We start from the raw sequence: 21,471 nt of genomic DNA, 5'->3' as shown, positions 1-21,471 counted from the left end.
TAACGACAAATTACGACATGTACACGAACCTAGCAAAACTAGAGTTATATTAAAGCATAAAATATAACAACGCGCGACTTAAGAAAGAAAAAAAAAACACTTTCTGCTAAAAAACATCTCATAAATTATAACACACGCGCCAAACTTATGCATGGAAGTTAATTACATTCGTAGACTCACCTAACCAATTGACTTCTACATCAACGTGCGTCCATGCACCTCAACACTTCTGCTCCCAATCTCTCACCCATGAATTCCGTCCGACATTGATACGTGTATTTATCAATGAGAATATGAGATTATCAATGTACATACGCTTTACTTGTGTACAGACTCAGAGAGAGATCGAGAGCTGATAGAAAAATGGGAGCAAAGAACAATAGTTCGACGAGGAAAATATTTATATTTTATCTGATCCTAATGACATTTTCGTTTTTGGGTTTGGTCTTAATGTTTAAACCTCTGGTGCTACTCAACCCCATGATCAGTTCTCCTTCGATAATAGAGATTCGTTATACTTCGCCGGCGCCAGTACTTAACCGGAACCCGAGATGGCTCCGGCTCATCAGGAAGCATCTTCCAGATAGAAAGATCCGAGTGGGTCTCCTCAACATCGCCGAAAACGAGCTAGAGAGCTACGAGGCAATCGGACCATCGATCCTTAAGAATGTCCACGTGATACTTGATCCACTTCCAAAAGATCTGACGTGGAAGAGTTTATTCCCGGTGTGGATCGACGAGGATCATACGTGGCACACGCCAAAGTGTCCAGAGGTCCCTCTCCCTCGTATGGAAGGTACCGATGCTGACGTGGACGTGGTCGTTGTGAAAATGCCGTGCGATGGGTTTTCGGAGAGTAAAGGGTTGAGAGACGTTTTCCGGCTACAGGTTAATCTGGCGGCAGCGAATCTGGCGGTGGAGAGCGGGCGAAGGAACGTTGATCGGACGGTTTACGTTGTCTTCATCGGGTCGTGTGGGCCCATGCATGAGGTTTTTCGGTGTGATGAGCGCGTGAGGCGCGTGGGGGAATATTGGGTGTATAGGCCTAATCTAGAGAAGTTGAAGCAAAAGCTTCTCATGCCTGTTGGTTCTTGTCAGATTGCACCGCCGGTTGCTCAACTAGGTAAATCTCCTCTGATCCAACTGACTTTTTATTATATATTTTAACTTGAAAATCCATCATAAAAAGTTTTCTAATATAGCATTATAATCTGTTTGTATATTCAGTATAGTTTACAGTTTTTGTTATTGTAACCTTAACATTGATATTATAGCTAGTAGTAGACTAAAAATAGTACGTATATATAACGATATGATTCTTTCAACAAATATTATTCTAATTAATTAATATCATGTCTATATATATACATCTTAGGTGGCTAAAGTGTAGAATGAGAAAAAAGATGTACAAGTCCATTCTGTTATAAAAGCTGATCACATAACCCTACTAAATCACCAAATCTTCCTCTCTTACTTTTAGTACTTACTGTATTTGCTTTTCATCTAAATATATCATACATTACCCTAATAAGTATTATTACCTGGTAAAGATCAAGAAGCATGGAGGCAACACAAGAACGAAAGTCTCACATCATTCGGCGCACAACGTGTTGCTTACGTAACGTTACTCCACTCATCGGAGGTCTACGTATGCGGGGCAATAGCCTTAGCACAAAGCATTAGACAATCTGGCTCGACGCATGACATGATACTCCTCCACGACGACTCCGTAACCAACACATCTCGCATTGGCCTAAGCCTCGCCGGATGGAAACTACGGCGAGTAGAGAGAATCCGTAGCCCTTTTTCCCAGAAAGGTTCGTACAACGAGTGGAACTACAGTAAGCTACGTGTGTGGCAAGTAACCGATTACGATAAACTAGTGTTCATAGACGCAGACTTCATCATCGCCAAGAATATTGATTATCTTTTCTTCTATCCTCAACTTTCGGCCGCTGGCAACAATAAAGTCTTGTTCAACTCCGGAGTCATGGTAATGCAACTAAACCTTAATTTCTTTAATTTTACACATAATCCGTTGTTTAAATCCGATTAAGGTTAGATTCTTGCTGTTAAAATTTAGGGATATCCGGAAATGTTATAAATAAATCCTCAGATTCAGATTTCTAGAGATTAGCTTGCAAAAAACACCCTGATAGAGAAATTTATCCGTTCAAAGTGTGGTTGGATGCAATAACAATCACGCATTTATATGATACCAGTGAGAAATTCGTTAAGAAAAGAAATATAAATAAACAAAATATTTTGAATCGTGATATAGACGATTTTAATTTGTTTCGATTTTACCACTAAGAATTGAAGTTAGAATTCATGAAAATCGGGTTTATGGTTTAGTTTTTATTTAAGAGCTATTTTGTAAGATTAAGATTTAAATTTATACCTTTTCCATTTTTAAATATTGAAGACAATTTTTATGATTGTCTCAAAAACAAACCCGCTTCCTTTGTGTCAATGCTTTCAAAACCAGAATGATATATTATTGTGGTCTAAAACAATGTAAACGATAACCTTTAGTTTATGTTTTCTTCAGGTTCTTGAGCCATCATCTTGTCTGTTCGAAGATATGATGCTGAAATCATTCAAGATCGAGTCTTACAACGGGGGAGACCAGGGATTTCTGAACGAGTACTTTGTGTGGTGGCATAGATTATCGAAACACGTGAACACGATGAAGTACTTTGGTGCTGAAACCAACAGCGACAAAACACGACATCTTCCGGAAAATTTGGAGGGGATACACTACTTGGGGCTAAAACCATGGCTATGTTACAGAGACTACGACTGTAACTGGGACTTGAAAACGAGGCGTGTGTTTGCAAGCGAGTCGGTCAATGAGAGATGGTGGAAAGTCTACGACAAGATGCCGAAGAAGTTGAAAGATTATTGTGGTTTGAACCGTAAAATGGAGAAGAACATTGAGAGGTGGAGGAAAATCGCTAAGCTCAATGGTTTTCCTGAAAGGCATTGGAGAATTCAAGTAAAAGATCCAAGGAAGAAGAATATTCTTAATTAGGTCACTGAGAGCGTTTTGGAATTCAATGTAACCATTGATACGGAATATATATACACACAAAAATGTTTTTTTTCTTTTCTTAATGTATATTATTGTATTATTTGGACAAAGAGCCTTGACCAGTGTTAGACGCTTTGAAAAAAAAAAAAAACTTTGACAATTATTAGTCTACAAGTTTCAGCCCAAACTTTGAAGTAATTTCTATTTATTTAATTTCAAAAGTATATTTGGGAAGCCCTTTTCCCTCTCACACTCGTTAATACATTTGCCGACCGATGAAACAAAGAGTCGAGTCACAGTGAAATCCGTCTTCTTCAATCGTTCAAATGCAAGATTTCTTCGGTTCGGTTCGTCGATCGCTTGTTTTCCGTCCTACCGCCGACGAAGATAACCAGGAGAACCAGCCTCCGTTTCCCGGTGTTCTCGCCGATAAGATCACTTCTTGCATCCGCAAATCGAGGGCTCTTATCAAACCCTCCTCCTCGTTCTTCTCGCCTCCTCCTACTACCACCGTAGATATGGCACCTCCGATTTCGTGGAGGAAAGGTCAGTTAATTGGTCGCGGCGCGTTCGGTACAGTTTACATGGGTATGAATCTTGATTCCGGGGAGCTTCTCGCCGTAAAACAGGTACTCTAGGGTTTTGGTTTTCTGGTTTCGGGAGTTGTGGATTTGAAGCTAATTGGGGCTTAATTTGAAAGCGTAATCGTCTCGCTGCTAATTTTTGTTTGATTCCTCAGAAATTGGATTTGTGAGCAACTTTAATGAAAAACCTTCGCACCAACTGCATCTGTTCTAACTTCTAAATTTGTAGTGAAATGAACTTAAGAAGCTGTGTATCACTAACTGGACATTTTTTCTCATGGATTTTATCTGATTTTGTTGCTATTTTTTTCAATTGTTTATATTCAGGTTCTGATTGCAGCTAATTGTGCTTCCAAGGAAAAAACCCAGGTTCATATGTACTTTCATTGAGTTTTCCTTTTCACCTTCCAGTAATTATCTTCCAATCGTGTTGTTCTTGACTTTATTTTTCTGTATTGGTGCTATGAAGGCTCATATTCAGGAGCTCGAGGAAGAAGTTAAGCTTCTCAAGAATCTCTCCCATCCAAATATAGTTGTAAGTAACCGTGGCTATCCTCTTCCTCTCAATGCAAATGTGTCCAGCTTTTCCTCGTGTTGTCTAACTCAGGTGTTCTTTTCTTGGCCTTAGAGGTATTTGGGCACAGTGAGAGAAGATGACACCCTTAATATACTTCTTGAGTTTGTTCCCGGTGGATCTATATCATCGCTCTTGGAGAAATTCGGACCTTTTCCTGAATCAGTAAGTCATGCTTGTAATTATTTCTTCGATCTATATGTTTGCCGTGCTTAAGTGTTGAAGAGTGATTGATATAGGTTGTACGGACATACACAAAGCAGCTGCTTTTTGGGTTGGAATACCTTCACAATCATGCAATTATGCACAGAGACATTAAGGTAACATTTTTTCCCCATACTGTGAAATTTCTTACAATCTTGAGTCCTTGCACATGATATTCTATATTCCTCTGTTATCAGGGGGCCAATATCCTTGTGGATAACAAAGGATGCATTAAACTTGCTGATTTTGGTGCATCCAAACAAGTAGCTGAGTTGGTAAGTTAATTATTTTGTTTTTTTTTTAACTTATATTGCAGGAAGCGTTCTGTTCTGTCTACTCTTATTTTCTTAGTTGGCCTTATATAACATATTCTTCACACTGATTCAATGTGATTGACATAATTTCATCTCTAGGCTACGATTTCTGGTGCAAAATCTATGAAAGGGACACCCTATTGGATGGCTCCGGAAGTTATTCTTCAAACTGGACATAGCTTGTAAGCACTCAAGCGTGCTCGTAAATAAGAAATTACATGTTTTGTAACTGATATCTCATACATCTGTGGCTATTATTTGTACTTCTGGTGTCATCGGCTCCATATTTTTGATTTCTCACAAACCTGTGGATTTTATTTTCAGCTCTGCCGATATATGGAGCGTGGGCTGTACAGTTATTGAAATGGTGACTGGAAAGGCTCCTTGGAGTCAGCAATATAAAGAGGTATTTTATTCCTGGTTAGAATTTTTTAAAGAATTTTGCATCTTGATTAAAGGTGGACATACTTTCTTTTCAGGTTGCTGCTATCTTCTTCATTGGAACAACAAAATCACATCCTCCAATACCTGATACCCTCACCTCTGATGCAAAAGATTTTCTGCTCAAGTGTCTGCAGGAGTAAGCTACTTTGCTCCAGAGACATTAAAAGTAGAATTCAAAATTAAATTCCATCAATACTATTCTGCATTGTCTTTGGGATTTCTGAATCATTGATTCGTCTTGGTAGGGAACCAAATCTGCGGCCAACCGCATCTGAGCTGTTAAAGGTGAACCATAAAGCACCTCAATCTCAAATTAGTTTTTTTTTCCTGAGTAAAAGCCTTCTTGATTTTGTTCTATTTGCAGCATCCTTTTGTTACGGGAAAACACAAAGAATCTGCTTCTACAGATCTTGGTTCTGTCATGGTGGGTGCATGTTGGCCATCTTATGAATATCATATAAGTTGTTTTTGAAGCCATCTTAATAGGATCTTTTTTGTTATTTTCCAGAACAAGGCTAGTACTCCACCGTCACAGTTAACTAACACTAAGAGCTCGTAAGTTCCGAAAATCTGGCTGAAACCAAAAGTATTAAAATCAATTTTGGGTGTTCTAAAAGATTTAGAGTATATATTTTCTGCTTCTTTTTTCAGTCCAGATTCTACATGCAACGACGTAGGAGACATGTGTAACTTGGGCAGCCTGAATTATTCACTTGCATATCCTGTGAAATCAATCCAAAACAGTAATTTCTGGCAACAAAGTGATACTGGGGGTGATGAAGACGACATGTGTTTGATGGATGATGATAGTTTCTTGACATTTGACGGAGAGACAAGGCCTACGCTTGAAAACAATATTGATCTGAAGAAAGTAAGCATACATATGATTCATATTTCTCATCTTGATTTCCAATTACCGATTCAAGTCTCAACTCTTGTTTAAATTGAGTTTCAATCTGTTCTGTAAGCATCGTTTATATAATCTATGTTGACAGAGCTGTGATGCCACTGATATGTCCAATGCTTTGAAATCCAAATTTGATGAAAGTCCTGGTAATGGAGTGAAAGGGACTACAATGAGCATGGAAGGTGACCAGCCTTCATACTCAGAGGATGATGACGAGTTGACCGAGTCAAAAATAAAAGCTTTCTTAGACGAGAAGGTGCTTCATGCACATTATACTACAATTATCATTTTCCTCACTGCATTTATATTTACTTTCTGTCAATCACTAACATGGTAATGAATATATTAATCTTAGGCTGCGGACCTAAAGAAGTTACAGACGCCTCTATATGAAGAATACTATAAAAGCATGATCACATGCTCTCCCAGTTGTATTGAGAGTAATTTAAGTAACAGTAAAAGAGAGGAAACTACTCGCGGTTTCCTGAAATTGCCTCCAAAAAGCAGGTCACCTAGTCGAGGTCCTCATGGTGGCTCACCTTCTAGAGCAACAGACACAGTTAGTTGTTCGAAGAGCCCAGGAAGTGGTAGTAGTCGTGAATTGAATATGAACAATGGAGGTGATGAGGCTTCACAGGATGGAGTATTAGCTCGGGTCACTGACTGGAGGGGTCTTATCGTTGATACTGTACAGGACTCAAGCAGTCAGAGGTTAGTCGCGCTAAAGCTAATTCAGCGCTGGCCATTGGCCAATTTTTTCCCTTAGCCTAGGGTTGTCGATTCATTTCCATCATCTACTGGAATTGACTGGTTTTGGCTTTGCAGTGTGGCTTTGTCAGAGATAGAGAAGAAGTGGAAAGAAGAGCTTGATCAAGAACTGGAAAGAAAACGACAAGGTAAATCCCTTTTGTGAGGGTTCATGATTGGCACTCTGCACGCTTTGTCGTATTTTCTTTGATGTCAGATCTTGCATAACAACGCTTTCTAAGTTCTTCTCTTGATTAATAATCTAGACTATCTTACGATAACACGGTAGCTATCTTTATAGATACTCTCATGTCATCAGTGTTTTGTAAGCTTGGTAAATCAACTTGATGACTTGGGAGTATATGTTGTTACAGAGATCATGCGCCAAGCAGGGTTGGGATCATCCCCAAGAGACAGAAGCTTGAGCCGACAGAGAGAGAAATCAAGGTTTGCATCTCCAGGAAAATGACATGCACAAAAATATCCTTTCGTTGCTCAGACTATATCTACGGGCAAGACTGGACAGTAGCAGGTAGAGATGGTCTTGATCCTCGGCTTCTGATTTTTCATTGCTCAACTAGTATATATATGTAACTCTTATTTTGTGGCGACGAGAAGTAGACACGAGAATTGGGCTGAATATATGATTCTGATTTGAATGTATTAGATATCTGTAACGTGAGGAGTGTTGGTTGCATATTTAAGTGAAAACCCTGTGCATGTTTCATTTATATTGAAAGGTTTGAGTTCGCACGCAGTATGTAATTATATTACTAAGTAAACACGAAACGTAACTTGTCTTAACCGAAAACAGTAAACCCATCAGGGTAGTTCCATCCTCTAAGCATAACACGAGGAGACTTCTTCATGCCTTTAGGAACTGCAAATGAGATCTTAAATGACATTGATTCACCTGGAACTAGTGAGAAATAGTTGTCTGAGTAGTGTACAGGCAGAATCCTCGTGTCTTGTTTCTCCGTCTCTGCATTATGGACTGAGAAACGGAGGAAGAAAGCAACCCCTAGATCAGATCCCTCCATTTCCACCACTTTCAAACCGCGGTTGCTATCTGCAGAAACTACACATCTAGTAAAGAGCTTCTGGAGCAAACCCGGGTCGCGTTTTCCATCGTCTTGAAGAGCGTTTTTGGCTAAGCCAGCTCTAGATGTATTGTGGACATTGATCTCCAGCTCATACTTTGGACCGACCATAACTGAACTGCAAGTGATCTTGAGAGGTATTTGCTTTTTTCTGAACGGCTCCAAGAGCGTGTAATCTTGCCCAGGCAGATGTAGCCAGTAGAAGTTCCGGGATATAACCGTTTTGTCTGAGACATGGTACAGTTTGAGAAGAAGGAAATACACAGGCTTTGGGTTTTCTGATTTCGGGTACTTGAATTCCGATATCTGCACAACTTTCTTTGGCGGTGCAGAGACTTTGTTGAACACTTTGGTGTATGGGCAGTTGCCGTCTAGGTCCCATACCGATGCCTCTATCTCCACGTCCGATATTTCTTTAGAAGTCGTGTTTACAATCTGTTGGGGTCAAAAGTATATGATCTCTGTATTACTTACATAACTTTCGAGACTTCAGGTCACAGCGATTGTCATAGATAGAGTTACAGGAGAATCACACTGACCTCAACGAAGTAACTTGCCAGGTTCAATTGGACGTGGACTGGCTCTGCAGCAGAACGGCAGCCATAGAAACTGGCTGTTTGGTCGAGAAGATGATCGTAGAATTGACCTCTGAGACCAGTCCATGGATTTTGGTTCTTCCATATCAAGACACCTGTGTACTTTGTCCACATTCGCGAACTCCAGCCCTCGAATAGAGCTCTGTACTGAATGTAGTTCACCAATTGAGCCTGTTACAGAGAAAGAAACAACAAGTCATAATACATCACTAACCTTTTTTTTTTTGTTCAACTGAACTTAGTAAATAACACTATGTTAAGGGGATAAAAGATACTAAAATGTACCTTCAATGATTAGGGTGACGAAAGTTGGCTAATCTTATAAGAATCTGGTCATGAACTTTTCCAGGCTTAGAATAAGGAATGTACTTGTGGTAATCCCACATTCGATTCGGCACTTCTTCCACAAACCCGTCTGAACCCTTCTTGAACAGAGGAATCTCCCAACCTTCTTGAGGCATTGTTGCTCTTATCGTATCCGCAACTGGCATTCCAACCGAACCGACCTCCGGATTGAACCCAAACTTATAAAATGTGTCTTTAAAGAAATCTTCAGGGTATTGAATCTCATAAGGCCCGTCAGTGAAGTTTCCCTTTCCATCTGCAAAGCCGTCCCACATAGATCCTTGGATATAAACTCTAGTACCATCAAGAAAAACACTAGGATCTGAATCCTGGTCTGATAGCCATTGGGTTTTGAAATAAGGGTGAAGCGTCAGGTCTTGCTTTAGAGCCTCGTTTATGTCTTTTGGTGGAACTTGTTCGTTTCCACCAACCCAAAGAGCCAGGCTTGGATGGTTTCTCAAAAGTTTGACAGTATCACGTGCACATAAAAGGAATAAGTCATGGTCTAGTGGTCCGTTAGGATTTGATACTGGAACACCTCTTCCATCAACATCTCCAGTGATCCAAAACTCTTGCCAGACCTGAGAATAAACAAGATAAAACTTCAGAAATGGCAATGAACTCAAGAAGGATTATAGTGAACAATACTTGTAGAATCATACCAACAAACCATAGATATCACAAAAGTGATAAAAGTCTGGTCTTTCAGCCAGCCCACCACCCCAGCAACGTATCATGTTCATGTTCATATCTGCATGGAACTTTATGTCCGTTCTGTAACGTTCTTTAGAGAGGCGTAAGAGCCCATCTGATAGAATCCAATTGCCACCACGGATGAATATCGGCTCTCCGTTGATCTTGAACAGCCTGGAAAATTTTCAAAAACAAGATGAAGAGCCTCCACAGAAACATTTTACCTGTTTCGAAGTGAAACTGAAAAAAAATATAAAGCTTTACCTTCCACCAGTGACAGTATCAATATCACTCTCAATCTTACGGAAACCAAATGGCTGCATCCACGAATCAGATTCCCCAAATTCTTTCACAACGACAGTGATCAAGACGTCATAAAGGATTTGCTTTCCCATCCCGTTGGGCCACCACAGTTCAGGTTTGTAGAAAAAGAGCTGGTAATTACACTATCTCGTTAGCTTATAGAATTAAACATTATTAGAGGAAGTTTTGTAGTTGCATCATAGATTCTAGTGGTCTAAAAAGGAAAGTTATTCAAGCAGACCACTCACCGGGTTAAATGTGTGCTGAATACGTCCTTGAGCAGGTATTAAGACATTCTCTGTCTGTAGATGCTCTACTAAACAAAAACCGTTTTCGAGTTCAGATGTTATTTGAATCTTTACAGAACAGTCAGCATTCCATGTACTTTTGTTTTCCAGTTCAGCAGTCACATGCAAGTAAGCCCTTTTGTAATCGTCAAAGAAGGTTGAGACCAAATGAGGATCAATTATTCTTACAGGCTGCAACCAAAACAATTCAGTTCCTAAAAACAATTTACAACATTTAACGTAACAATAAACTCAAACAGATATTATCTCTGTAAGAAAATGTGAACTAACCCCAGTAACAGATATTGACACTTCATCCCATATGCCGGTATTCCGATCCCTACAAGGAAAATGTTATCAGAGAGAGTTACCTTTTTAACTATACGATAAGATCAGTTTCTTAAACAGAAACCAAGTTAAAGCATTACCTAATTGGACAAATCCAGTCCCAACCTTCCACATACTGTGCAGCTACATCCTTCCCAATCTGTCAAAGATGTTCAGCCACACACATTGGGTATAGTGTTTGATGCAAAGAAGGAACAATGCCATGAGCTTCTCACAGAGAGAGGGAGAAAGAGAGGTGTACCTCGTGATCACCACCTTGCCCACCCTCGGGAGGTATAGTCCCAGGATGGTCTGGGGGATGAACAATAACAGCAAGTAAATTGTTCTCGGGATGCAGAATATCAGTAACGTCAAGTGTATGTCTGCGAAACATCCCTTTGGGAAGCACTGTCTTGTGGCCATTCACATACACTTCCGCAGAGTAGTTGATGGCACGGAAATTCAGATGCACGTGTTGATTCAACAACTGCCAAAGACGTCAAACACACAGACAAAAAAATAAGAGGGTTTATACACATAAAGAAAGCAAGACAAAAAAAAAACATAGTGAAATAGCAAAAATTGTTTTAACAGAGAAAGTGGTTCACCCTTTTGCACTGGAATTGGGTGAAGAACCAGAATGTGTAGTAGTCCCTTCCGGAGTCGGCAATATCCGTAATAGCTTCATTTTCTAGTCCATAGAATGGATCTGGAACAGATTTGTTCATCACCAGTGTGCCCAAAACACTGTCCAGAGGATCAGTAAGAAGAACCTATATCAGCAAAATTCTCGTTCTTGCATGAAACAAGAAGAGGCAATTCAGTCGCCGAAGATATATAAATATTTGAAGGCAAAATCCAAACTTGTGTCAGAAATGACAGACACATTGGAACAAAAAAATCACTTGTATAATCAAGAAGCGGAGAGTGTGAAGATTACGTTCCAGGGACGACGGCTTCCATCCATCGAGATTGGGAACCGAGGGACGGTGGATTGGTGGTAGTGAGCTGGACGCCGTCGTCATCGATCTCCGTGGATCTCGCCGCTAGCCAGCCGGAATCTAGTACCGTCTTCCCGATCTCCGCCATTTTAGTTTCTGATCTCAGCAAACAAACACTTTTGGAAGTTGAAAGTTGAAACTTGTTGAAAGGACTAAGGACAAGAGGTGTTTACATGATTTAGTTCTTTTTGAGTTTCTATTTACATTTTTTGGTATTTTCTTTTTTAGCACTTTATCTAAATATTTGCAAGTAAAATTCCAAGATAATCCTTACCAACGTTTGGAGTTGAATAATCCGGTTTATTTTAAGTTTGTAAACCGAATTTTTTCATCTCTTCTATTTTGCATTAATATTTCTTTCTTTACTTTCTCTCTTTCACCGACCTCTCTGACCCCAACCGCCGCCTTCACCTCTCTTCGCTGAAACTCGGTCATGGCTCTATGCTCGAATACGATGGGAGAGCACATGATTCACGAAGTAGAAGACTAGTTTTCCTCCATCGACGCTGCTTCACCATCGACGTCCAGCTCAGCATAAGCCAATTTCTCCGCCGAATTCATGGTGGTTTCTGCAGATGTAGAGTTCCAGAGCTAACAGAGACGCTCAACACGGACTCTCAAGCAGCCTCGCCTCATATGAACGCTGCAGCTTCACAAACACTTTGTCGAGGCGGTTACGCATCTCGGGATCAAAAACCTATATCGAAAACTATATGGATAGTTGCAGACATTAGAAACGAATTATCCATGTCAAATTATACATGATATGATCCATGATTGTTCGTGTCCATGTGTTCTAGCTTCAGTGGACATTAATAATATTTGAAAGACACAACCATATGGCAAACGATTTTGGTCGGCGATGATTTTTGGGATCCTTTCGGGATAGCTTTTCGGTTGGGGCAACGATCTACAATGCCACGACATGGCTCTTGCTATGACAGTGGATATGTCCATGGGTATATGGATATAAACATAGTTAAGTGAACACATGATGGCGACCACATGGTATGTGGTTAGGCCAATCTGTTTAAAAAAGACTCTGTGGATATGTACATATCGTTTGTATGGGTAGTGATGATGTACGAATTGATATATGGATATGAACATAATTACGCGACCACATGAGTCCGTCCGCATTATCTGTGATTATGACGATCTGTTAAAAGAATATTCAATTAACTTAACATGATTCGTGGATAAGTACATATCGTGTAGATTGGTAATGACGATGGATGAAGTGATTATCACACGTACTCTTATATATATATAGGTCCTGTGGACGAAGTGATATATAAACATATTTAAGGGATCACATGAAGTCGTCCACGTTATCTTTGATTATGACGATATGTAAAAAACATCAAAAGTGGTGCGACATGACTCTTGCATATATGTATATGTAAGAAAGAATATGGACATGTACATAGTTTCGTCGTTGGTAATGGCGATTGGGTACATTATATATGGATACAAACATATTTAGTGGAAAACGTGGATCCGTGTCATGATCTGTGTAAAAACTATTTTAGGAAAAAGAAACAATGGCCTTATCGTGACCTGTGGATATGTACAAATCAATTTATATTGGTAGGGGCAACAGATGAATTGATATATGAATATGTTGATATATGAATATGTATATATTTAAGCTTCAAATTAAGACGTCCACATGATCTATAAAAAAAGGCTGCAATAAACACGCCATGACTCTTGCATATATATGTAAGATCATGTCGGAAACTATGTGCATGTGTAAGTTCCATACATTGTACAAGTGTAAATCGCATGTGATGATTTATTTATTGTGGACATGTCCACAAGTACGAAACTATGTACATGTCTACGAGTGGGAAGAACACAAGCCCAACAACGGAATCTCAATGTCTTACTCTAGGAGAATACAAAAAGAGCCATATTTTGTAAATTTTGCATAATGTGGACACAGAAGTCTAGGTTATTGATACAGTCCTGATTCGTACCCCGAATACACCAAGAGTTTTGAGTAGCTCAAAAACATGTGGATCGGAGGTTAGAATAAGAGAAGATGACTGCAAAGAGAAAATTACCAAAACGATGAACTGGGTGTCGCCGGTGAGCTCGTACATGATGAACTAGACTTATTAGCGATAAAAGCAACAATTATCATTGAGATTATACAATAAAAATTGATACCTGCGAGAATAAGCTGAAGTAAACAAGCTATAATGAAAAAAAATCAGGGGCTGACGTGTACAGAGTAAAGCAAAAAAGTGTTGCAAGTGTTGATATTATAATGTTGGTTTAGGTTAGTTAGATAAATATCGGTTAAGTGGCTGTTAGTGAGATAGAGGATCATGATGTCTTTTTGCAAGAGAAGATGTAAGGAAAGTACCACTTAAAACAAAAATGCTGTAAATATAAAGTCAAAAAGTGTCAAACATATAAATTTCTCTAAAGACAACTCTCACTTCAAAGTCACTTTTTGCGAAAAAAGGAAAAAAAGAAAAGAAAGCGTGAGTTTGCTGGATAAGCCAAAGTAGATTTTATTACATCATCACTCATTCCAAAGACATATTAATCCTCGTAAATTTTTTAGTGTTTTTTTTTCTTTTGTTTCTTAGATATATATATATATATATTTTAAAAAAGTTTTCAATACAATTTATACTAATAAATGATACCAAATTTTAATTTTCAAAAAAACAATTGAATTTCTTGAATAACTATTGATTTAGAGTCATGAGAAATTGTTTAGCGTAATATATGTAAAAGAGGGAATATTTGAGAGTGTTATTTTATTATTATTTGTTTCGTTTCTTTGGGTCAATGAGTGTTATCGTGCAAGAGCCTAGTTATTTATGCGGTCGTAATCTCCTCGATGAAAACGTGTCAGAAAAGATCTGAAGAGATTACATGTTATAGTATTTGTTTATAAACTTCAATCATAGCCGTAATCTATGGTGAGACTCTTAATCTTGTCATATGGCCTTCCCGTGTTGTTACCATTACATAGCGTTGGTATTTTTGAGCTTGATGAAATAAGAGGGAATAAAAAAAGCTGAGAGAAGCTACTAGTAATGATTCCGGTAGCCAATATCTTCACAAGAATGGGTTCAACTAAAACAACAAAAATAAGAAGAAAACAATGAAGAGGTTCGTAGCAAATTTACAAATTCCTTGCAAGGACCCAAAAAAAAAACACATAAAGAAGAAGAAAAAAGAAGAAGCAAATTGTTGGGTAGTTTGACTTGAGGAAATGAGAATAAGAGCTTTGAGGAGGCTGTTTTGTTGTGGGAGTCAAAGACCGAGCAGGAATTGGAAAACATCGCTCAAAGATATGATACCTTCAACACGTTTGCTCCCTGCTTCCACTATCACCAGCCTCCTTACACCTGCAAAACCGGATATGCTTCTCATTCTCATGATGTTCGTGTGTGTAATCAAGAGACACAAAAGCTAAAGACTGTATTGGAGATGGTACCTGGATTCGCCAACCGCTCCATCACTTTCAGAAGAGAGTCTGACCGCAAGCACATGTGACATCTCTGCCCGTTGAAGATTCCATAAGGCGGACTCGCATCTTGCCCCAATTGCAGCGCCTGAAATTACATACGCATTCTCCACTTTAGCCGCATAGCTATATCATTTTCTCTTTTTCGTTCTTCTAGATACATAGAATTAGAAAGGAGGCAATTTTCGCTGATAGCTTATAATTTTCGTAAATAAAAAACTATGATGAGACATGGGATGGTTCTTGACTTCTGATGAGAGGTTTACCTGGTGAACCGTCATGTCATCAAGATGAATCTGTGCATATGCCTTATCTTTAGCCAGAGCAGTTATGTCACTGGTCAGTAAAAGATATGTGATCAGAATACATGGCTTCAAATATGGAATGCAGAATTCATATCATGTCGATTGATGGATAATGGCTTACCTTCGGGAGTATATGTCAATAAGCGAGTCATTGTCATCAACTACGGGAATTGAACTAACCTCAGCTATAAAAACCAGAAAACAAAAGATATTAGAGACACAAATGAAGCAAGATTCATTCATTCCAATCTCTGAGGAGACAGAAATAGGTACTCGCATGCAATGCATCACGTGAAATTCTGAAATCTATTCGCTTTTGATTCAACTTAGATTTCCCACTTCTCTAAACCTCGTTAGTTTAGTTTAACGTGAATGTCAACCTGAACTGTTGCAACAAGTACATGTCTACTATACTTTTAAGAGTGGTCGTAGCATCTAAACCTTGATATGATGCTCTGTAAAACAACTTTGATAAGACAGGACAAACGAAGGTCAAGTGTTCAGCTACATCGTGATTTAACCATCTATGATGAAATTTTAAAAGTAGAAACCTGATTGAAATGTAGAGGTTATTCTCAAGTTGCGGATGAACTTTAAATAATAATTTGATGAAACAAGAAAAACAGATTACCTTGAACTAATAATGAGAGCGCAGAACCCAAAGAGGCGTGTGGTCTCAGTGTAGCGAGAGGTTTGCTACTTGATTCTCCGATTCTAGGGACCCAAGTACCCAGGGGAATGGAACAAATGGGCTGCTGAAGGATTGGCAAAGAGCTAGACGAATGTCTAAAGTATCTGCATATACCTGGAAGATTATGCTTAATTTAGAGCTTAAGTGTCTGTTAAGAAAAAATTATATACACAGGGAAAACTGTGACTAAAGTTCGGGACAGGCTATTCCAACTGTAAAACTTTGATTGCCTCCCTTCTAAAGCACTCATTCCGTCACGATATATTTATTTGGAGAAAAAGAAGAGGAAAAAATTTGGAAACGGCAGAATCAAATGCACATCATGAACTGAAAATGTGTATGGCCAATCTGGTGCGCCTATTAGTGTCTTATGGTCTTATTCACAAATGAAGGACCTTACATTTTAATATGCCTGATAGTGAAGCAAGATGCAGTAACTGCGGATATGAACCATCCTGCAAAGAAGAATATATAACTGGAACGGCTGCCACCTTGTTTTGCAAAATTTTCAGGGCAACGTCTTTCAGATTGTCATAGGGCCCAACCTGGTTGCAATATATGTAAACATTAGTACAAAGAGAGAAAGTCTTCCAGCTTTTTTTACTGTAACATGCAATAGAAGTTTCTAGGACAAGGTTATATCCAGAGAACGACAACAGAAGAGGACATTAAAATAGTTAATTTTGGAGAAGTAAACATGTAGATAAGTAGACAGGCATATAAGAATTCAGTTACATTCCAGATAAATATGCCTCCCAATCCAAAATGTGGAGCAGTCATACTAATTTAAATCATTTAGAACCTATATTTTTAGGTCAACTGTATAGAATACTTGCGTACAAAGTTTGTAAGACAGAGATAGCAAGAGAATCCTTTTCAAAAAGTAAAAGAAAAGACAATCAAGAGATATTATCTTTTAGAGGAAGCTACACGAAAAGATCAGTACTGCTAGCGATTGAAAGCAACTACGAAAATCTTACCTGAACAAGTGGCCTAGGATACGGTCTCCCACTCCCATCGAATTGTCTGCTAATATGAGCCTTCCCCTCTTTCCAGGCCGCTATTGTGTGCGTCTCAAGTTCTTCCTCGGTCAAGTTTGATCCATGTGTTCCAAGCTGCAGTTTCAAAGAGTTGCTATTACCACGCAAAAGTGAAAAGCTTCATACTGACAAAGCTAGTGAAACATATGTTTATTTTACAGCAGGTAAAACACTTTAAAACCATTCAAATCTCTTATAATTCTTCAAATAAAAACTTAAGTATAGACAATAAAGCAGATGAATATTTGTGACCCCCACAATAGTATCGTTGTCCCCATAGACCCATACTCAGGATGAATGAAAAAGGCGCAGTAAAAAGGAACTCAAAATCCGTAGAAAATGAGTTCAACTATACAGGGTGGCTTTAATATCTTAAATGGAACACAAGAGCCCACCTTAAGCCCAAAAACAATATGGGATAATATTAGTCAGTCATATTGATAAAAGCAGATTTCGGTGTATACATATGTTTCTTACTACAGAGGCCTCTGGTAGCCAAAATCAGGATTTATGATATTTCTCATCATTCGTATCGAGATTTCCTCTCCTCTTAGAAACTCTAGAAATGATACATCAATAACTCGAAGGAATGATCTAGCAATGAACAAATTTTTGGAGAAACTAACCTCTCTCAGTATTAGAATGAAGTCCAGTGGACCAAGAACTCCAACAAATTGGCCTTTACCAAAGTCCCAAAGAGGAGCCAAAGGGATCCCCTGAAACCATACCGAATTAGCAAAAATGAGAAAGCCGCATAATCTAAAACTTAATTTGGACGAATATAGTTCTTTATAGTATCACTTCCTTTTGTTTCGGTCTGGATGCAACAAGAGCAGAAATTGACACACTGGTAAATAGAGCAAACCTGTTCATAGAGTATATGGAATGCTTGCTTCACTGGTAAATTAACATCCAATGCAATAACCTGTAACAATTTCCGATCACCTTAGACAATTTCCAACTAATAAGCCAGAAGCTATTCGCATTGATAATCTGAGATGAAGACAAAAGTCATCAAACAATAAGAAAAAGAAGAAACCAGACCTTGCCCGACTCTGGGAGCAGCTCATATGCAGTACGAGTAGACAATAAAACAGATATACGATGACGAGACACCTCCAAATCAACACTTGACATCCTAGGGATAGACTCCTGAGGTGAATCAGTCTACAACAGAATCACCATGAGAACGCAGTCAGAAACTCAATTTGAATGTAATCTTCAGAGACAATTTATGGAACATAAGGATTCCTGCTCTCTACATCAAATAGTGGTGTAAAATCAATCATATCTCAACTAAGGATGTAAGACTACCAACCACAGATTAAAATTACAAAAGTTCGAACTGGAAGAAACTCAGGAAACCTAAAGAATCTATCAGCAAGGGCAAGCCAATAAAGCCATCAAACACCAACACAAACAGACAAATATTAATTTACATCCTTGTGTTCAACACTCGGTATTTATCATGAAACGCTCTTAGTGGCACCATCCAGACCCATAAAGCAACAACATCAGAAATGATCTCTGTCCCATTAAGTACGTTGTTGTCTTCTTTTTCTGTTGCTATATTTTTCGGAAGCCTTTCTTCTTCATAAGCCGATAATATGAAGTAGTATTAGTAACTTAAATGTAGTACCACTTTGTCAAATGTTAGGTAAAAGTAAAATCTTTGCTTACCATCGGTAATGCGTCAAGATTATCTTATATTAAGGGGAGCCCTACTATCTTGCAACACAATTCACAGAACTGATAAGTCAAACGTTGACAATACGACACAGCTAAATTTCTAAATGTTTGGTGGTAATAGATTTTCAGCCAACTAGAAAACGAAAGAAGATGCTATCACTATCAGCATAAAAATGGTTTTTCCCACATGTAGGTGATTTTACATCTTTCCCTTTTTGGAAAGATCGTATATCTCTTTTAAGACTCCAGATTCGCAAGAAAGAATAAGCAACTAAGATGCTAATAAGTAAACAAACATATCAAAACACTGGATTTTTTGGATAAGAAAGGGTCAAGTTCCTTACCATTCGCGGGAAGACACCATCCACATCCATATTCTCTCGGCCAAGTGTCTCTGGGATAAAACCAGTAGGAACCATATCTTGTCCAGTTATAAATATTGTATTCATTACTCCACCATTTCCGCTTACAAATGGTTGGTGCTCATCATGCCGCCATTCGCCATCAACAAAAAACTTATACTGCATGAAAATAAAATAACTGAATGTAACATCAGTGACTTCTTAGGTCTGAATAATCGGCATCATGTTAGATGAAGTACATCCAACACAGAAAAACTAAAATAATTACTAGTTTAAGTCGGATATGCAGTTAAGAATCTCCCATGGCTGCACGATCTTTCTAACAATAATGCCACGTTCATGATGCTACCATGGATTACAGACTGTTCAATGATGCCACTACCTGTTGGGAATGTAGTCCACTATGACAGAGGTATATATGATTCTCATGCATATTGCATTGCTTAAGCATCTAGAGACTAAATGCATCAGTATCATGGACGTCGCAGAGTCACTATAAGGAGAAAAATGCTCCAGCAGGGACTAACTCACAAATAATTTCTTATGAAACAGGTCTAGTACAAATTATTAACCTGATGATAACCAGGCGTCAAGTTGCAAATGACTTGAAAAACAGTAGGGCAGCCCTCAAGTGGTGACATTGGCACATGTTCTGTCCACCTGTTCACACGCCCATTCCAACAATCAGTCTAAGCACTACAGAAACCAAATAAATACTACACGGAGCTAGTAATCTATCGGATAAACCACAAGCAACCTTAAATTTAGAAAAACGGAGGGATACTTTAATACAGAGTAGTTATCCTACTTCTAGCTCAGCCATCTTACCTGGTGAAAGATCCGCTTAGGAAGACCCTTCTACCTCCATAAGGCCACACGAAGCGGGTCGGAGTAAGAAGCTGCCCTGAGGCAGCGCTGTTTCCACGGCTGCTATCCAATGTAGAACCAAACATCCCCTCCCAGTGTTTATATAGTTACAGGCTACAACAATCCACAGAACGTAGTTCCTAAAAACTTCTCAGTGCGCGTAAATATCTTGACTCTACAGCAGAAGAAACTCTTTGAAGAACGAAACTGGGGAAAACTTCCGACTTTAAGGCTTACACATGCAGAGAGTCCGAATTCGATAAGGATACGGTAAATCCCAGCCACCAGTAAACGAAAACCTAAAAGCCCAAATCACGATCTACAACGAGAGGAGAAATTACTGAACTCCCGAACCGAGGCGGAAATTCATCAACACGAAAACCTGTAAAGAGCCCTAACTCAACCACGAACGATCTGGCTATAAAAGCAAAGGTCAACTGATGAGATGATACACCACTGGAAACCTAGCTGAAAAATCGAGGAAAGCTCCGAGGAATTCGCTGCTTCTGATCTTAATTCGGCAGGCGGAAGAGGAATACAGACCTCGATGATCGCAAAGAGTCCAGAGGAAATCCAATGAGATTGATGCAAGCCCAAGAATTAGGGATTTGAAAAGTTGGAGAAAACCCTAATTTGAGAGAGTGAAGATGGCATTGTTTGGATCTGGAAATAATGTTATTGGTCTTTCAAGGTGAAGAATCTGAGGGCGAAGAAGCGCAGCGAAATGTAATGTTGTTTTTAATCCATGGAGATATGATTTTCCCTTTTTTTATTTATTTTACTATATCTCTAACAAAATTCTAGTTTCCCGAATTAAAAATATAGTTTTATATCATTTTTAACATAATAACAGTATACTGTACATAACTATATTCTTTTCCTTTTTTTCGATTGTGAACATAGCTATATATTTTTTTTTGTCATAATATAGCTGTATATATTTTTCCAAGTAAATATATTTATACTAGGTGTTTAGTCCGCGCCTTGCACAGACCGAAGAGTTTCACTGAAACGTAAAATTTTATTTTACGTCAGAAATCGAAAAGAATTAAAATACATACAAAATTAAAATAAAGCTAATCTATAATAATCATTGTTTAACATTAAATACCTTAAAATTAATATTAATAAGTGTATAAAATTAATAAACACAAACTAAAATCAAATTTAATATGAATTATTCATCTTTTTCTCTTTTTATCTTTTAATTTTTTTTTCTCTATCATTTTCTTCTTTCTTTTTTTTTCTCTATCATTTTCTTCTTTCTTTCTTTTTTTTCTGTTTTCTTTTTTGTTTTTTTCCTATTTTTTCTTCTTTATTTTCTATGTATTTTCTTACTTCTTATTTTTCCGGTTTTTCTTTTTCACGTCTTCTTCTTCTTCTCCACATCTTGTTCTTCTTCCTCTCATACATCTTTTGATTTTCTTCTATTCCAGATTTTATTCTCTTTCTTCTTCTTCTTCAATGTTTTATTATTCTCTTTCTTCTTTTTTTTTCTTTTCTTTTTCATTGCCATCATCTTTTTTGTTGTCACCGACTTCCTATTATTTCTTGTGTTTTTCGG

The 21,471-nt window shown here is 38.3% G+C and overlaps 4 protein-coding genes across 5 annotated transcripts; 2 read left to right on the top strand and 2 right to left on the bottom strand.

Moving 5' to 3' along the window:
* The first annotated feature begins 330 nt into the window (after positions 1–330).
* On the top strand, positions 331–3,034 carry LOC18993977 (putative UDP-glucuronate:xylan alpha-glucuronosyltransferase 5). 2 transcript variants are annotated; one of them, XM_024153308.1, is made up of 3 exons: positions 331–1,123; positions 1,551–1,993; positions 2,552–3,034. In XM_024153308.1, exons 1-3 carry the CDS (start codon positions 364–366, stop codon positions 3,032–3,034), a joined length of 1,686 nt encoding a protein of 561 aa, XP_024009076.1. In that variant the 5' UTR covers positions 331–363. The 2 variants fall into 2 exon arrangements, with proteins under 2 accessions (XP_024009076.1, XP_024009075.1); XM_024153307.1 differs by having other exon boundaries at positions 364–1,123; positions 1,557–1,993.
* Positions 3,035–3,338: 304 nt separating this feature from the next.
* On the top strand, positions 3,339–7,408 carry LOC18993976 (mitogen-activated protein kinase kinase kinase ANP1). The gene is made up of 17 exons (XM_006417560.2): positions 3,339–3,663; positions 3,946–3,987; positions 4,088–4,153; positions 4,247–4,357; positions 4,432–4,512; positions 4,594–4,671; positions 4,810–4,892; positions 5,035–5,116; positions 5,190–5,290; positions 5,400–5,439; positions 5,519–5,578; positions 5,663–5,709; positions 5,806–6,025; positions 6,150–6,317; positions 6,417–6,772; positions 6,887–6,957; positions 7,183–7,408. Exons 1-17 carry the CDS (start codon positions 3,361–3,363, stop codon positions 7,275–7,277), a joined length of 2,004 nt encoding a protein of 667 aa, XP_006417623.1. The 5' UTR covers positions 3,339–3,360; the 3' UTR covers positions 7,278–7,408.
* Positions 7,409–7,515: 107 nt separating this feature from the next.
* On the bottom strand, positions 7,516–11,598 carry LOC18993975 (mannosylglycoprotein endo-beta-mannosidase). Its single transcript, XM_024152559.1, is given in 11 exon segments — positions 7,516–8,343; positions 8,448–8,713; positions 8,809–9,430; positions 9,512–9,716; positions 9,807–9,976; positions 10,094–10,324; positions 10,424–10,472; positions 10,561–10,619; positions 10,722–10,946; positions 11,068–11,206; positions 11,400–11,598. Coding segments are annotated over 11 exon segments (2,850 nt in total). The 5' UTR covers positions 11,549–11,598; the 3' UTR covers positions 7,516–7,608.
* Positions 11,599–14,481: 2,883 nt separating this feature from the next.
* On the bottom strand, positions 14,482–20,622 carry LOC18993974 (sucrose nonfermenting 4-like protein). The gene is made up of 13 exons (XM_006417557.2): positions 19,869–20,622; positions 19,613–19,700; positions 19,023–19,199; positions 18,034–18,156; positions 17,855–17,914; positions 17,616–17,705; positions 16,930–17,064; positions 16,350–16,494; positions 15,890–16,063; positions 15,380–15,443; positions 15,220–15,289; positions 14,924–15,041; positions 14,482–14,834 (listed from the first exon to the last, which is right to left on the bottom strand). Exons 1-13 carry the CDS (start codon positions 19,991–19,993, stop codon positions 14,740–14,742), a joined length of 1,464 nt encoding a protein of 487 aa, XP_006417620.1. The 5' UTR covers positions 19,994–20,622; the 3' UTR covers positions 14,482–14,739.
* Between the last annotated feature and the right edge of the window lie 849 nt (positions 20,623–21,471).

This window comes from Eutrema salsugineum, unplaced genomic scaffold (assembly GCF_000478725.1).
Source record: "Eutrema salsugineum unplaced genomic scaffold, Eutsalg1_0 scaffold_5, whole genome shotgun sequence".
Taxonomy (NCBI): Eukaryota; Viridiplantae; Streptophyta; class Magnoliopsida; order Brassicales; family Brassicaceae; genus Eutrema; species Eutrema salsugineum.
The sequence above is the reverse complement of the archived record's forward strand: the minus strand, read 5'-3'. Positions and strand labels throughout refer to the sequence as shown.

Coding starts and splice junctions, on each gene's coding strand:
- LOC18993977 (XM_024153308.1), top strand. CDS start 364: ATGGGAGCAAAGAACAATAGTTCGACGAGGAAAATATTTATATTTTAT. Junction 1,124..1,550: donor ACCGCCGGTTGCTCAACTAG/GTAAATCTCCTC, acceptor TACCTGGTAAAG/ATCAAGAAGCATGGAGGCAA. Junction 1,994..2,551: donor TGTTCAACTCCGGAGTCATG/GTAATGCAACTA, acceptor TGTTTTCTTCAG/GTTCTTGAGCCATCATCTTG.
- LOC18993976 (XM_006417560.2), top strand. CDS start 3,361: ATGCAAGATTTCTTCGGTTCGGTTCGTCGATCGCTTGTTTTCCGTCCT. Junction 4,672..4,809: donor CCAAACAAGTAGCTGAGTTG/GTAAGTTAATTA, acceptor TTTCATCTCTAG/GCTACGATTTCTGGTGCAAA. Junction 4,893..5,034: donor CTTCAAACTGGACATAGCTT/GTAAGCACTCAA, acceptor TTTTATTTTCAG/CTCTGCCGATATATGGAGCG.
- LOC18993974 (XM_006417557.2), bottom strand. CDS start 19,993: ATGTTTGGTTCTACATTGGATAGCAGCCGTGGAAACAGCGCTGCCTCA. Junction 15,444..15,889: donor GCTCTCATTATTAGTTCAAG/GTAATCTGTTTT, acceptor TGGTTTTTATAG/CTGAGGTTAGTTCAATTCCC. Junction 15,042..15,219: donor ATGACATGACGGTTCACCAG/GTAAACCTCTCA, acceptor ATGTAATTTCAG/GCGCTGCAATTGGGGCAAGA.